This window comes from the organism of the source record quoted next, unplaced genomic scaffold (genome assembly GCF_019419815.1).
Source record: "Pyrus x bretschneideri cultivar Hongxiangsu unplaced genomic scaffold, Pyrus_bretschneideri_v1 Contig41, whole genome shotgun sequence".
Classification (NCBI taxonomy): domain Eukaryota; kingdom Viridiplantae; phylum Streptophyta; class Magnoliopsida; order Rosales; family Rosaceae; genus Pyrus; species Pyrus x bretschneideri.
This window is the reverse complement of record NW_025999735.1, coordinates 4,272,119-4,288,269: the sequence shown is the minus strand read 5'-3', so window position 1 is coordinate 4,288,269 and position 16,151 is coordinate 4,272,119. Positions and strand designations below refer to the sequence as shown.

Sequence of the window (16,151 nt, the reverse complement as noted above, 5' to 3'; positions counted from 1 at the left end):
AGTACATACCAAGACGCCAAAGCTTAATACAGTTTTTGCTTTAAGATATATAAACAATGATAAAAAGTTGGGTTGTAGATAATACTCACATGTCCTTGATGTTCAGCCTGCTGATAGCATATTAATTAGCAACGTCTGATAGTACTACACTTACAATGCAGGAAGTTGTTGGGCTTTCTCAGCCGTAGCAGCTGTTGAAGGAATTAACAAAATCAAAACTGGAAACTTGGTGTCACTATCAGAGCAAGAACTTGTGGACTGCGATGTCAACTCTGGGAACGAAGGCTGTAGTGGTGGATTCATGGAGAAAGCGTTTAGTTTCATAAAAGATAACGGACTCTCCACCGAAGACGATTATCCCTACGAAGGATTACAGGGTACCTGTGATGAGGATAAATTGAAAAGACGTGCTGTGAACATAAGTGGCTATGAAAGAATACCTGTCAATAACGAGAAAAGCCTACAAGCCGCAGTTGCTCGCCAACCTGTCTCTGTTGCAATCGATGCTGGCAGTTATGGTTTTCAACTCTATTCTTCAGGTATCTTCACTGGTTATTGCGGAAAGAATCTCAACCATGGAGTCACCGCAGTGGGGTATGGAGAAGATAGTGGTAAAAAGTACTGGATTGTGAAGAATTCCTGGGGTCTTGACTGGGGTGAATCTGGTTATGTAAGAATAACACGCAACTCGGCTGATAAGGAAGGTACTTGCGGCATTGCCATGCAGGCTAGCTACCCTGTTCAGGCTTGAGCAGTATGATAAATTAACCTTCTTCTATATAGTAACAAGGTAAAATATGCAACCATGGAATTCCAAATAGTACAAAGAAAACAAGGAAAATAATTCAAACATAATGGGTATTAACTGAGATTATGTAGTTTATCAAATAACATGGGCATATCTTATTAGCATTTCATCATTAATTCATGTTACAATTGTTATTCTGAGAAATGCTGAGTTTTCTATACAGACGCAAATAAATGTTTAGTTTAGTTCACAGCGGTTTAGAGTTTGAAAAGAACGTGGTTAAGAAAGAAACAGGGAAACCAAACTATAAGTTATCAATCATATTCCAAAAGGAGAAGACGAATTTCGTTTCTGGGAAAGAGAAATAACATCACAAAGAGGATTCTCGTTCGATCCTAAACCCATTCATCATGTCAAAAGCTACTCTAAGAAAAAATAAGCTGAAAAATTACCAAGCTTAGAGACAAGAGGACTACTATTGAAATTACGCTGAAAATTTTCTTATTCTTCAAATCCTACCTTCACTTTGTTAAAACAATAAATACTTCATCTCACAACTATCTGTTTAGGTTTCTTTCAAAATGTAGATATTTATAGTGCTAAATAAAAATTTTGTTCCATATGGGTCCCAATAAGTTTACAAGCACAAACTTGTTCAGCTCTATGAAGAAGTTATTTTTCATCTCAAACTCTTCTTGGCCCTAGCATTAAAAAGAATTAAGAACCATGACTTTACCATCAAATGACAACAGACTTTTAAGATGCTTAGTGGCAGAGAAAAGGAACATTGAACCCATACTTCAAATGGACTGAGTACCAGCTCCCATTAACGTAAAGAAGTGGAATCCATGGCCTCAAAGATATACAGGGAGCTACGACTTCAATTCTCTAAATCGTTGCCTCACAGAACAAGCTAGCTCCCATTCACCAGCGCCAGCCAACCTCTCAACAACCTTCAGTCTGGTCCTGATATAAGGTATAAAACCTCTCTCCGTCATCCTAATCACCACCTTCCCCGCCAAAATATACTCACCCACATCCAAGCACCCGTTAACCACCAATTCATAGCTCTCACAGCTGACAGGGTGATCCTCCCTCTCTAAGAACCCAATCATCTCAACCGCTCTCCATATCTCTTTGTTTGCTCGCAATGCTGCTGCCACTTTCATAACCGTCCCCTGCCTTGGAGTCAACCCAACTTTCTCCACCATTTGCTTAATCACATCTACTGCCTCGGCTGTTCTTCTGACAGTGCACATTGCACCAATTACTGTGTCAAAACTCTCCAAATCAGGAATACATCCTACCCTACTCATACCCTTTAAGAGTTTAACCGCCTCATTCAACTGATCAACAGAACACAAAGAAGATATCAGGTAATTGCACACTCCACAGTCAGGATGATATCCAATTGACTGCATATCCAATAAGATCTCACACAGAGACAGAGATTCTTTCCGGCAGTTCATCCAAGCAGAAGAGAGGAGAAGAAGGGTTTGGGGGACAGGGACGCAGCCAGAGCGAAGAGTTCGTTGGAGAATGGCAAGAGCAAGAGGGAAGGGATTGGAGCTTTGGAGTGTAAATGAAAGGAGGCAGGAATAAGTAATCTGCGCTCTAGAACGAGGCCTTAGAGGGATGAAAGACTGCAAAATTTGATCAACGACTTGTGTTCTAAGGTTGTTGGGATAGGTTGAAAGGAATGAGAAAGGATTGGGCTTTTGGCATGCTTGGGCAGAGGAAATGAGGAGATCAGGTATCTTCTCGTATGCTTTGGCTTCAACCGTATTTCTTATGGTTTCTTGGAGCATTTGAGATGAAGTGATCAAGTGACAGGAGCGATGCTGCAGGAGACAACAAGGTACAGGAAGAAGAGATGTGCAAAGCTTTGCATTTGCTGCTCTCAAAGCCATGTTGTACTTGTGGACTGTATTGCATCAATATTTGCATGACACCGGCACCACCTCGACAATTACAAAACCAAACCTGAAGAATTTTATCAATGCAACAACATTAACATACAGTAGCTGAATGGTTAGCTTGAAATTCTTTTTCGGTTTACGTATTACGTATTAGAGATGAGTACACAAATGGAAGTGACAGCATCCGGATTACAAATGAAATCTAAACAAATATTAACACAAGGTTGGTGGGAAACAAATAACATGGGATGGATGTCAAGTCGTGAATCTGCAGTTGGTATTAAACAAATCAACTTGTAAAGATGCTACGGAGATAAGGATAATGGTTGGGCAGAGATTAACAAAAAAGAATGCAAGGAATTTGTCTCAGAGGAATATTGTCGAACAGGAAGTGGGCATTCAATGACAAATAACAATACGAGAATCGGAGAGCTTACCTCATTTAAATAAGCAGCCAGGCCTGTCTACTCTTTCTGTTGATTATTGCTCAACGAGATTGAATTCCCACTCTTCTCTGAGTCGAATCCTCACTCTCCTTAGTACTTACTTACGGGTGGGTTCAGAGTCTTCTGCAGTCGTGGTGAGAGAGAGAGAGAGAGAGAGAGAGAGAGAGAGAGAGAGGAGGGATTACTGATTGGATTGGTTTCTTACTTTTGATTTTATCTAATTATATTTTAACACATGATTTATTAATTGTGGTATTCTCGTTCAAGGCGAACATGAATCACATTATTGCTAATTTATTGTGAGGTTTAACCAACTCTTCCATTCATACATAATATTGTTTGTTCAATGAAAGAGTGAGTATACAGAGTACTAAGTATTATTCTTACTGATTAGCTTGGGTTATACTTTTCTAAGAGGTGGTGATGATAGAAATCAACAACTGGGAGGTAAAAATAGATGTGTAGATAGCAAGATCCTTTTCAACTATTTTTTTTTTTTTCAAAGATCATGTTAAGTTGGATTAAATTGTCAAAGAGTAATACTAGATATACTAACAGAAAAAATAATAATTTAAAAGAAAATAAGGTTTAATACTAATAATTTAATCATTAACAACCATATCATATAACTTACAAAATACAGTTTAAATAAATAATTTCCCCTGCATTATCGTTTACAAAATATATTTAGCCACATCAACTATATAAATGAATTTAACATTTTAATTTGACATCTTCATGTAAATGTTATTTTCAATTTAAAGGAAGATGACGTTAAAAGAAGAAAAAAAAAAATTGTAAATTAATACAATTTGAAAACTTCATGGGGTGCAAATGTGAGAAAAGTGGAAGTTCTGTGTTCGGGTGGAAGTCTTAAACCCCATCGATCAGAAACAACGTTAAACCTTAAACCTTAAACCCAGGCAATTGTACGGGAACTACTCTACCATTTCTCTCTCGGTGTTAGAAATGGCGGGGCCGTTGCTTCGCTCTGTCTGGTCCTCCACGCGCAACTCTTTCTCTTCCTCCTTTGCGTCCCCCACTCTCAAACCCTACCCATTAACCCCACGCACATCTCCACTCGCACGCGCCTTTTCGGCAGCCACTGCGGCCTCCAATGCTAGTACTTCCCCGAACACCGTCCTGGATCCGAGCCGCCTCCGCAACGTGGCGGTAATAGCCCATGTGGACCACGGCAAGACGACGCTCATGGACCGCCTGCTCCGCCAGTGCGGCGCCGACATCCCCCACGAACGAGCCATGGACTCCATCAGCCTCGAGCGCGAGCGCGGAATTACCATCGCCTCCAAGGTCAGTGACTGACTTTGTCTTCGAGTGTAATCCTATATTGCTATGCAAATAGGAATCTGAAATCTTAAAGAAATCGAAATGCTTTTGTTTACTTTGGTTGTCTTTGATTGTGGTTACATCAATTACCTTAAAATGATTTGCAGGTCACGTCAATTCCATGGAAGGAGAATGAGTTAAACATGGTTGATACGCCTGGACATGCCGATTTCGGTGGTGAAGTAAGCTCCTTTTTGAAACCAATGATCAATGTTTCTGTGTTGTCCCTCAATGGATGCAAATTATATATGTTTATGCATGTTGATTGCTCATTTTCATTGCTCTTGTGCTACTTTTTTTGTTGATCGCTTTGTAGGTTGAGCGGGTTGTTGGTATGGTTGAGGGTGCAATTTTAGTTGTTGATGCTGGGGAAGGTCCACTTGCACAGACCAAGTTCGTACTTGCTAAAGCCTTAAAATATGGGCTGCGCCCCATTCTTCTTCTAAACAAAGTAGATCGTCCTGCAGGTACTTATTCGCGCTTGGTGCATCTTTAATTTGAATAGTTGAACCTATATTGCATGAATAATTATAGAACAGGATTGTTGATTAATGGAGGACATTAGCAGTCTGGATGGTTTAGGAATTCTTTGTTTATAGGGTATTTGGGTTCCTTTGTTTCTTGGATTGGACAGCTGAAGACGTCATAATCCTTTGAACTCTTGATTTGGGTTAAAGATTGACATCTCTATTTGTTTAGCTTATTAACTTCTCTATTTGTTAAACTTAGTAACTATCTTTTTCCAAGTAGTGGAGTTATCCAAAAATTGGGTTGTGTTTGAGTTGGCAGGGTTTGTCATGTAAACTCTCTAAGAAAAGAAGAGTTGTGTGATGAAGATTTTTGGTTGCTTCCTTGAAGGCATTCTGTTTGTGCATAATGTTCTCTCTAGTGTCTGTGTCTGGCTTGTCTTGTTTTATTTGGCATCCTGTTCCCTTTTATTGTTTCACATTCCTCTTGCCATAATTTCTATCACATAGTTGTCATTTCATTTCCAAAAAAAAGAAAACAGTTTCCATCTCGTACATCACAATTTATTGTGCTGTATTTTCCGTTACTTGGATTAGTGCTTATGTTATTAATTCTTGTGCTTATGCAGTTTCTGAGGAGATGTGTAATGAAGTTGAGAGTTTGGTGTTTGATCTTTTTGCGAATCTTGGTGCTACAGGTGTGGATATAAAAGAATCAACATGGTTACACCCACGTTTGCTGTGGTTTATTTTTTAGACTAGAAAATCCCTTATCGTGAATTTCAAGCTAATATATTAGTCTCTCCACTTATTGCCAATTGGTTTTGGTTGGATACTCGAACTTTGACAGGGTTGGAAACAAGAAATTCATCCATATGTCAGGCCATATGTTAGTGGGAATGTTGAGATTTTAAATATCACTTTGGGCATTTCAAGGCTTGCACTACAATACATAATATCCTGGGCTGCAGCACCTAGCCAATTGATCTTGAGTTGGATGCTCTAATTTTAACATCGTATGAAAGTGGGCAATACATTCATATGTTCAACACAATTTGACCACACATGTTCTTTGTTACCCGATATAATTTATCTACATGTTTGTCTCAATCCTACCACAAATAAGAAGGCATGTTGAGAATACAAAAATCTCACATCTGATATATGAAGCCTTGCATCACAATATACAAAATGCTGAGCCTCTCCGCTCATTGCCATTTGGTTTTGTGTTATGTTCTAAATTTAGTTTTCACTTTCATAACTTCGTATTGGTTGGATGAAAAGCTAATTAAACATATTCCTATTTTTGAATTAGAGGAGCAGCTAGATTTTCCTGTGCTGTATGCGTCTGCTAAAGAAGGATGGGCTTCCACCACTTTCACCAAAGATCCTCCTGCTGATGCAAGAAATATGTCACGACTGCTTGATGCCATTATAAGTCATGTTCCTCCACCAACAGCCAATCTTGAGGCACCTTTCCAAATGCTGGTTTGTATACTTATCCCCTGCATGCTCTCCTCTTCCCCTTTAAGCTGGAAATATGCAGGTTGAGCCAATATTATTTATGAAGTTCTTTCACTTGAGATTTCCATATGCACATATCATTTCAATAGAGGCTGTTGTTCTTGTTAGCTGTAGAGAATTAAAAAGGTTCTAAATGAAGGCTGTTTGCTTACTTTCCTATATTTTTTATTCACTATGCACTGCATCTTTTTGTTTCTTGTGTCAAATGCGGTAACGTTTGTGAACTGTTTTGGCATACTTTCATTTGTAGAAATCTATAATTCCGTGGCTGTAAAACCTGTGTCATCTTCTTTGACCTGGTAAAACAAATTGGCCAAGCAATATTATTATTGTTTCTGTTACAACTTAATGGATAAATGACTAACTTTTGTATATTCCTCTCATTCATTTTTATTTTTCATAGTACTGGAAAAATTAAAATAGCATATATTGATGTTTATGTAAGGTTTCTATGATGGAACGAGACTTCTACCTTGGACGAATATTGACCGGACGAGTTTCTTCTGGCAGCATTCGCATTGGTGACAGAGTTCATGGGCTTCGTCACAAAGATTCTGGAGTTGAGAAAATTGAAGAAGGGAAGGTTTGTGGTTCTATATTTGCCTCATGGTTGTTAGAACTTAAAAATGAATTTCTTTTGCAGTGGACAATGTTTGTTTCTTTATGACCATGAGATTTTACCCATGTTGGGTTAAAGCTCTTGTAGCGTTCACCATGACTTATCTGAAATGGCTTCCTTAATAATTCTTAGAATGGCCCCTTCAACTACTATTGCCCTCAAAAGCCATCAGTTTGAAATTGGTTAATTAGATTATTGAGGCTTCTAGCTTTATTTTCTCTGACTAAGCATCTGATATGAAAAACAACCTCTGAAGCATCACCGTCTCTCAGAGAACAATGAAAAGTTTGATATTTGTACTCAAAAGTGTTGCGGCTTTTTACAGTATTCAAAGCTCAACTTCAAATGAAATATTAAAATCTTACAATACTAAGTTTTTGTTAGTTATGTACTAGATAACTTTTTTTTTTTTTCCTGCAGGTTGTGAAGCTGATGAAAAAGAAGGGAACACATATGGTCGTAATTGATTGTGCTGGAGCTGGTGACATAGTGTCAATGGCTGGGTTAGCAAGCCCATCTATTGGCCATACAGTTGCAAGCGTTGAGGTATATTGATGCAATCTTGGTTTTAGACTTTAGTTTTTGTTCGTTTGCAATTACTTTTCATTTTATTTTCTCCTATTTTATTTTAGCAAATATGAATAATAGCTTTGTTGTATATTTTCCTGTATCCATTGTACTTCTATTCCTAGTCCTACCTTGAGAAGGCTTGGTACTGGGTCCTCACTAAGTTTTCTGAGCTCCCTTTGTTGTTGGTAGCCTACATCAATTGTGTTTTGTCTTTCAAATTACTTGCTTCGATTACTTTAGCTACTTTTGTCTCAAGAAGATGGAAAACATTACGGTCTGTAATTCTTTTTTTGCAGTGGTATTTTTAGCATCACTCCAGGGTTTTCAATTTTTAATCTTTTTCTTTTGAAGAAACTTTGTATCTTTTTATAATATGTCATGGTGGTACATTCCTTGCAAAACTGACATATGGTTGCTTCTGATAGATTATGACTGCATTGCCCACCGTTGAGTTGGATCCCCCAACTATTTCCATGACTTTTGGTGTCAATGACTCTCCCTTAGCTGGTCGTGATGGTACCCATGTAAGTCATGATTTTTTCCTGTTTGCAATCAGTTGTTACACATGCTCTATTTATACTACATTTTATCATCAATGACCGTATTTCATTTAGCTGTTTTATTATTATACTGATAAACTTATGCACCTATACTCTCACTTTTGGTTTTAAATCATTGATTTATGAATAGAAAATCTGTACTTGGTCGGATAAACTTACAGGGAAAATATACAGACCAAGTGTATATAGGAAGATTAGAGATTTGACAGTTTGTGTCGTAATTCATTCTTATCATCTATGTTTTTTTTCCTAAATTTGACGTTAAAGTAGGGTTTAATTTACATGTCCAATGGAAAATATATAGGACATGAACATGGTAGGAATATGGCTGATGTCCAGCAACTTCTAAGTTCTAAGTAATGAATTCATTAAACTTGCATAATAATAAGTTAATAACTCCTGCTAGGGGTACTCTGTCCTCTCAGGTAATGTTCAAAATTCTATTTTTGTCCACCAACCTGTAGACATGATCTCAACAAATGTTTTTGGGGTTACTGTTCATGCTGTGTCTTATTTGATGTTTTAACATGGCCTTACCTCCCTATGTATTTCCTTTCTACTTAAATGTAAGAAAGAAAGCTGATGACTGCATCTTTAGAACGGGTGGACTTATGGACCACTATACATAATCTGACACACTGATGGTGTCATATCTGTAGCTCACTGGAGGAAAAATTGGTGATCGACTATCAGCTGAATCGGAAACAAATCTTGCCATTAATGTTCTCCCAGGCTTATCAGAATCATTTGAAGTTCAGGGGAGGGGAGAACTTCAACTGGGTTTGTTCCTCTTAAATTTGCAGTTATTTTCCCTTTCCATTGTTTAATTCCAAGAGACACTATGTCAATTATTAATAAAAAATAGACAGAGTTTAGCTTATGTTAACAAGGTTCTGTCCGCTTGCTTCTCTACATTTCATTGCAAAAATTTTAAACATATTGCTAATGTAGTTTTCATATTGTGAAAACAGGTATTTTAATTGAGAATATGAGGCGGGAAGGCTTTGAACTGTCTGTCTCACCACCCAAAGTCATGTGAGGCACCCTTTTGTTGCCTTATTGCAATGCATTTTTTCTGTATACATGGAATTCCCCAATCCAATAATTTTTTCTTTAAGGAAAAAGTATCCATACTACAGAGATATTAAGGTTCTGAAAACATAAAGATACTCAATTAGATTGGTAAACCAACAAAATATTTGCACCAAAATCTGAAGTACTTTCTTTGTGAGATATCGATAGGCATAATGTTGTATCATATGCTTCGCAATAAATGTATAATACCCTAATTCTACTTTACATGATATCTTTGAAAAAGGGAATCAGCGATTATTCAGGTACAGCTCCTATGTTCTGTTTATTTTGGTATATTTACGGCTATGGTGTGTGTGTATCTGTGTGTGGCATGTGCTCACATATTAGTATATGTATATGCACACACAGCTATTTATTGTATGATTATTGGTTTATCTTTTTTATTGTTGAATAACTTATCTAAACAACTGATGCAATTTTGCTTTCACTGAATCAGGTACAAAACAGAGAATGGTCAAAAACTTGAGCCAATTGAAGAAGTTACTATTGAGGTAAGACTTTCAGATGTAAAATTTTGCTACTCTTTTCTTTCAACAAATGAGACTCATATGCACTGGCTTTTATTTTCAGGTAAATGAAGAGCATGTGGGGTTAGTAATGCAAGCCTTATCTAATAGGCGTGCTGAGGTTATCGATATGGGTCCTGTTCCAGGTAGCGCCGACCGGACTAGATTGTCTTTGACATGTCCATCAAGGTTCTGTTGCCCTCTCAATGTCAATTCTTCTTTTCTTCCTCATTTTGTTATTTTGCTGTATAAGCAATCATTGTATACTGTAGCATTTATATATTTTAGCATATTGATTTTGTTATCAGGGAAAAATAAAAAAAAAAAAAAAAATAATCATCTTATCATCTTACTCATTTGGTTTCATGGTAACTACGTACCATTGCACAACCAATGTTGAATTGCATAATCTTTAACCATTTCAAAGCGTGTGATCAATTAATTTGATTATCATTTACCATTTTCCATTTTAAACTGGGCCCCATATTGATGACAGGTTTTTGGCAATCAATACGACATTACTTTTGAAGAATTGAATTGATCCTTTCTGTTGTATTCTTCAGGGGCCTGGTTGGTTACAGAAGTGTATTTAGCAGTGACACACGTGGAACTGGATTTATGCATCGTGCTTTCTTAAGTATGATTTTCCCCCATCTTGCTATTCCTACTTCTCCATTCCTTTGCCTTTTTGGTCCTGTGAATCTGTCATGTACTTGGGTTATTTCTAGGGAGATAAACCTTCTCCTGATTGTTCATCACCTAAATTGGGCCTGGACGTGATGTGACCCTAAGACTGGACATCCTCCATTTGACATTTTCTAGTTGCAAGGTTTTTATTGTGTGTCCAGATATTTGTGCCTATATGCATATATTAGGGGTGCACAAATGCCACCCTAACTAAAAATCTTGCCAGTTTACCACCCAGACTCTTGTTTTAGTGTAAATGTACCACGTACATTAGTTTCCTTAAAAAATTAGTCAAAGCGTATCTGCAAAACAGGTGAGTCCTTTTTCAAGGGTATTTAATCCACTTAAAGACCTAGATTACTTAGGGTAAGAGTTCAGTTGACTATATCTTTTGGGGCATAACTTCCTTTCCTCGAAGACAGGCTGTAGTCAACAGAGTTCTTATCCCAACTTGTCTAGGGGTCTTGGAGTGGTGAGAAGAAAAAGTGCTCACGTGCCCAGTACACGATGAGTTTTGATGAAATTTCTTGCAGAAATTGTCACTCTAGAAGTTGAATCTGGGTGGTGGCAAGACTTTTAGTTGGGTGGTTGATGTGCACACCCCTAATAGTCCAGTTTGTGCAAATTTCCCTATGTGTGTGTGTGTGTGTGTGTGTGTAAACAAGTTTTATCAAGAGAACAAAAGGAATTACAAGAAGCATGGCCACATAGTCCTTGAAACACCTAAAACAACAGAAGAAACTCAAAACCCCAAAAAAAAAAAAAAGAAAAACTAAACCAACAGAGAGAACGCTAACTCAGAGGGCCCTTGCTACAGAACTCCTGTCCAAGCAAGACAAGTCACACTATAAGGAATGTTCTTGAAATGTTTAACAGAAAAGTCTGGATAGACGCAAGTTGTCTAAAGCGTAAATATTGTAATATTACCTTGTAAAAGCAGTTTTAAAACAAAGTGAATCAACTTTCAGTTTTTCATTTATCTCTAGATCTTTAAAATTGTTTTGTTATAATATGCAATGTAGCTCGTCTTAACCTTGATTCATGATATAGGCTTGGATACAGAGTATGACACTTTAACCACAATGTTTATTCTGTTAAACTTGCTTTGTTACTTTGGAATGCATGCTGCGGTTCTTACTTTGATTGCAAACGCAAAAAAGTCCAGCAAGTTGTTTTTTTTTGTGTCTGTTTTTTTTTTTTTTTTTTTTTTTTTTTTTTTTTTTTTTTTTTTTTGGTTACAAAAAGTATTATGACCTTCATAGTGGACCACTAGCTTGTTCTGAAAGAAAATCAATAAGAATTATTACAACCTCTTGTTAGAAGTAAACTTTTTATTTTATTTTATTTCGGGTATCGGGTATAAATGTTTTTACGTTGTTTAGCTTTGTTGTTGCTTGATTGAAGTTTCGTTTGATTTTAATATTCTCATGCATGTTATCTGTTATGCAGAATATGAGAAATATCGAGGTCCTCTTGGTGATGTCAGGAAAGGAGTGTTGGTATGTGTGTACTTGCCGTTAGATATATAATGTACTCCATTTTCATATTGTTAAAATTCCTTTTTTGATCAAACTGCTATTTTCTTAAGGAGATCTATTTAACATCTTAACTATTATAGATGTCTCCGAAAAACTGCTTTTATTTTTATATTTTGATCTAAAGTTGGCTGATGGTTATGGCTTGTGAAAAAATAAAAATAAAATTTTGTAAGCACTATGTCCCTCATTGAAAACAAAAGGTGATGTAATTCTGCTTCTAGCACATCTTATTAAATCTTCTATATGTTACACCTGGTTTTTTATATCAAAGTTGTATGTGTTGGATGACAATTAATGTCTCTTTGTATTTAATTCTATAGGTGTCAATGGGCTATGGTACAATCACAGCGTATGCCTTAGTGAGTTTAGAACCTCGCGGAACTCTTTTTGTCACTCCTGGGATGGAGGTTGGTACACATATGATCAGTTCATGTCGCTGCTTGTCTTTTTCCATTCCCAAAATTTGATAAAACTAATTCATATTGACTTGAGGATGCTTATTTATAAGATATCAGTTTGTTGCTTTTAACCATTGCCTCTCTGCCAAAAAAACATCTTTTAAGGTTGGAATACTTTAGATCCTTGGTTTTAACCAAGAAATGAGCATGGTCGTGTTCCGACAGCATAAAGAAGAAGAAAATGAGTGTGGTGCTGTTCTTCATTTATAGATTATAAAGAGAGTGAGAAATTATGGACTAGAACATTGGTCTTTCTGTAATTTTTTGGGCAAATTAACTGACATAGAATGGCCCAGGATAAAAATTGATTTCAAACCACAATAACAGGTGAAAAATATGTGACTAGTAGAAGGATGAAAGCTGTGTTTTATAGAAATGTATATGTTAGAAGACTGGATAAGCAGTTTGATTTAAAGAAATTTTAGAATCTCGAGTATCTTTTAGTAAAGGAACTTGCTAGACCTGGTTTCGTTTGATATTAAACTTGTTTCCGTTTTGTTCATTAATACAGACATATGACGGCATGATTGTTGGCGAGCACTCGAGGGACACAGATCTAGATGTGAGTACATTTTATGCTTTTCATGTTAGATGTTGTGTTATGTTTAGGTTATCGAAAAATGTGTGGTATTTAGCTGACAGACCTTGACTGTGCAGGTCAACCCAGTTAGAAATAAGGAACTTACAAATATACGTGCTGCTAGCAAGGATGAGAATGTGAAACTATCTCCTCCCCGCCTTGTATGTATCAACCAATTTCTTCCTCTTTATTCTTGTTTCACAGCATGCATCATATAGTCACTGTACTTTAATTGGGATTATTTTGTAGCCATATTATAAAGATATGGATTATGGACAATGATCTTCCTATTTTGAGGAGAAATCGGAAAATAATAGCAAATTCATTGCTGTAAATGTTACTGCTAGATCTTTTTTATCTGTTAAGCGATTGCTAACATCTGAAAGCATTGGGATGCAGATGACTCTTGAAGAAGCAATAGGGTATGTAGCCTCTGATGAACTGATTGAGGTAAGTCTGATTTTAACCTTATCCTTCCATATGCGATTAATACCTAATAGTGAACAGTTTCCGTATATTGCCACAGAAATTATTAACTGAGGTTCGTCCTTAACAAAATGTAGTTCATGATTCCTACTTGTATTCCAGTATTTCAAAGTAAATAGAGACGTTAGTTGCTGAATTAGTTAGAGAAAATTTGTATTTACTAACTTATTCCAGGAAAATAAAAACTGAACGAACAGAATAATCACATTTTCTAACTTCTCAAACTACGTCATAAATCTATCAAAAAGGAAAAAAGTTGCTCGTTTTATTCAAAATTGATGCTTTAGTATCCTGTGAATCTGTGATAGTGGTGTTGCCGAATTAGTTTAGAAAATTCTTATGTACTTACTAATTCCAGAAAAAAGAATTAGAAATGAACGAACAGAATAAATCTCGTTTTATAACTTCTTGTATTTACGCCATTAACTAAAGAAGGAAAAGTTGCTCGTTTTATGTAAAAGTTGTTGCTCAGGCGATAACAATCCCGCGATGCTTTTATATGTGCAGGTTACACCAAAGACAATACGGTTAAGGAAGAAATATCTGGACGTTAACAAGCGCAAAAGCATGAGTAAAAGGCAAAAGGAATGAATCCCCGCCTTCTCTGCAGTTCTGTAACGTCGTTAGGTATACTACTTGAATGTATCAATAGTAGTACTTATAACATATATATACTCTCGTTCAACCGATACACGGCAATTTTGGTGAAATTGTATGCGTCGCGGAAGATTTATTCTTTAACAGATCTGAGCAAAGAAACTTGATGTTGTATTTGGTGAGAAGAAAAAATAAAGGAAGTCGGAAATTCTTGATTCTTGCCTCTTGTCGTTTGTATGTAAACTTAAATGCACACAAATGAAGTAAGTGTTAGATTTAACAATATGATACCAGATTTTGGTTGTAAAATATGTATCTTAGGCCTCGTTTGGCACACCGTATAAGACCATCGGATAGTATTAATAATACGAAACGGCTGTTTGGTGAGCTTCGTATTAAATAAGCACCGGATTATTTAATCCGGCCCCACTTATTTTATACCCCTCCCACCCGCTTACGAATCCCGTCCAAAACCTCTGTATTATTTAGTCAGGTGAGATTTCTCTTGCTCACTCCGTTCCTCTCTTGCATGACTCCTTCAACCATCTCACCTGCCTGCTCTCTCTCGTCTAGATCTCAAGTTCATCTTTGTCGTCTTCTTTTTTTCTTTTTGTTCCTCCCTCCTCCTTCACACACACACACCTCCCACCTCCTCCGTTCGCCTTCGATCTTTGACAGGACAACAATACTTCCATGGGTTGAAGGAACAAGATGATGATTCAAATTCTTCCGATCTAGGCTCCAACGAGAAGGACGAGCAGTAGGAAGGGAGCTGGGCTCCGACAAGGAAGGGAGCTAGGCTCCGATGATAAAATTTGGTTTATTAGCATTGAAAATATTTAATTTCTGGGATTTTTTTTTTTTTTGGTTGGTGAATCGATATGGGTTTTGGGAGATTTGAAGAAATGAGGAAGTGGGTTCATATGGGAGGGTGGGAATTGATGCGTGGGGAAGATGGTGAAGATAGGAAGACATGATTGGGAAGTGGGAAGAGATCTAGGTCTTTTTTTATTTTTATTTTTTAATTTTTGTCTGTGTAATGATGTTTTTTTTTTTTTCCTCACCTGTTTTTCTTCCTTTTTTTTTTTCATTTTAACAACACTTATTTTGTGAAATTATTTAAAATAATTATTATAGTCCGACCTATTATCCGATGTATAAATTAATCTGATACAACACCAAACGTCCGATTAATTTAGTCAGTCCTATCCGACGACTATTTATCCTATCCGACTGAAATAGTCAGTACGGTTCGAGCTGCCAAACGAGGCCTTAAGGAGACAAGTAGGGGGATGATTTCGGATCGGGACTAAGGTTTTTAATTTTGATTATGAAAAACTTCGGATTTCATTTGAATTTCTCGATTCAAATGTTTCGGAAATTTTGACATTAGAGTTATCTTGGAACATTCGGAGCATAATTTGGAATTCATATATTTTACAACTTCGTAGGTGTTTTTGAACTTTTTCATAATGTAGTGTTTAATTTTAGTGCTCCAACAAAATAAAAAGAGAACGAATTTGCACTACTTTTTTGATCTCATGCTTAGATTAAGAGCATCTTCAAAGATGTCAAATATTAAACATCAAAATGATATTTGATGGCTTATGTGGTAGTTTAACATTTTGTACAATTCTTTGCTCCATCTAATATGTTAAATAATAATGTCAATCTATCATTTATTTTTGTTTATCTCTTTGTGGAGTCTAATTGTTGAGACAACCAATCAAATACTTGAAACACCCAACAACATTTATTTGAGTAAATTACACAAAACTACCTCAACTATAGGTTGAACTATAATCTCATTCCTTGTGTTTTAAAAATTACAATGTCATACCTATCTTACAAATTTGTTGTAATGTTAGACCTCTGTCAAATTTTCTGTCAATTGTTCTATTAAATGCTAACGTGACTTGAAGTGGAGCATACTCCCTAAACCAACTGGATTAAAAAATTATATAAGTATTAAATAATAAAAATTTAAATTTAAAAATGAAATCT

The 16,151-nt window shown here is 36.4% G+C and overlaps 3 protein-coding genes across 7 annotated transcripts; 2 read left to right on the top strand and 1 right to left on the bottom strand.

The window, feature by feature from the left end:
- Positions 1 to 11: 11 nt before the first annotated feature.
- LOC103947909 (pentatricopeptide repeat-containing protein At1g06270) lies at positions 12 to 3,306 on the bottom strand. 5 transcript variants are annotated; one of them, XR_007251650.1, is made up of 4 exons: positions 3,105 to 3,306; positions 1,485 to 2,672; positions 486 to 737; positions 12 to 381 (listed from the first exon to the last, which is right to left on the bottom strand). XR_007251650.1 is itself a non-coding variant. In XM_009358877.3 (2 exons), the coding sequence occupies exon 2, from the start codon at positions 2,656 to 2,658 to the stop codon at positions 1,621 to 1,623; it is 1,038 nt and encodes a 345-aa protein (XP_009357152.2). In that variant the 5' UTR covers positions 2,659 to 2,731; positions 3,105 to 3,304; the 3' UTR covers positions 1,311 to 1,620. The 5 variants fall into 5 exon arrangements, 1 of the variants encoding a protein (XP_009357152.2); XR_667335.3 differs by having other exon boundaries at positions 1,548 to 2,731; positions 3,105 to 3,305; XR_007251648.1 differs by having other exon boundaries at positions 1,485 to 2,731; positions 3,105 to 3,304.
- Positions 302 to 1,159, top strand: LOC103947974 (KDEL-tailed cysteine endopeptidase CEP2). The gene has a single exon (XM_048566506.1). It carries the CDS (start codon positions 302 to 304, stop codon positions 749 to 751), a length of 450 nt encoding a protein of 149 aa, XP_048422463.1. The 3' UTR covers positions 752 to 1,159.
- Positions 3,307 to 3,965: 659 nt separating the features above from the next.
- Positions 3,966 to 14,364, top strand: LOC103947908 (50S ribosomal subunit assembly factor BipA). Its single transcript, XM_009358875.3, has 19 exons — positions 3,966 to 4,424; positions 4,568 to 4,642; positions 4,777 to 4,927; positions 5,557 to 5,625; positions 6,243 to 6,415; positions 6,897 to 7,034; positions 7,491 to 7,616; positions 8,066 to 8,164; positions 8,860 to 8,980; positions 9,172 to 9,235; positions 9,732 to 9,786; positions 9,866 to 9,990; positions 10,365 to 10,438; positions 11,938 to 11,987; positions 12,347 to 12,433; positions 12,996 to 13,046; positions 13,142 to 13,225; positions 13,464 to 13,514; positions 14,058 to 14,364. The coding sequence occupies exons 1-19, from the start codon at positions 4,083 to 4,085 to the stop codon at positions 14,139 to 14,141; spliced, it is 2,019 nt and encodes a 672-aa protein (XP_009357150.2). The 5' UTR covers positions 3,966 to 4,082; the 3' UTR covers positions 14,142 to 14,364.
- Positions 14,365 to 16,151: the final 1,787 nt, after the last annotated feature.

Excerpts from the sequence above, each read along its gene's own strand:
- LOC103947974 (XM_048566506.1), top strand. The coding sequence starts at position 302 with ATGGAGAAAGCGTTTAGTTTCATAAAAGATAACGGACTCTCCACCGAA.
- LOC103947909 (XM_009358877.3), bottom strand. The coding sequence starts at position 2,658 with ATGGCTTTGAGAGCAGCAAATGCAAAGCTTTGCACATCTCTTCTTCCT.
- LOC103947908 (XM_009358875.3), top strand. The coding sequence starts at position 4,083 with ATGGCGGGGCCGTTGCTTCGCTCTGTCTGGTCCTCCACGCGCAACTCT. Across the intron at positions 8,165-8,859 it reads CTGGTCGTGATGGTACCCAT|CTCACTGGAGGAAAAATTGG; the intron begins GTAAGTCATGAT and ends TCATATCTGTAG. Across the intron at positions 13,515-14,057 it reads CCTCTGATGAACTGATTGAG|GTTACACCAAAGACAATACG; the intron begins GTAAGTCTGATT and ends TTATATGTGCAG.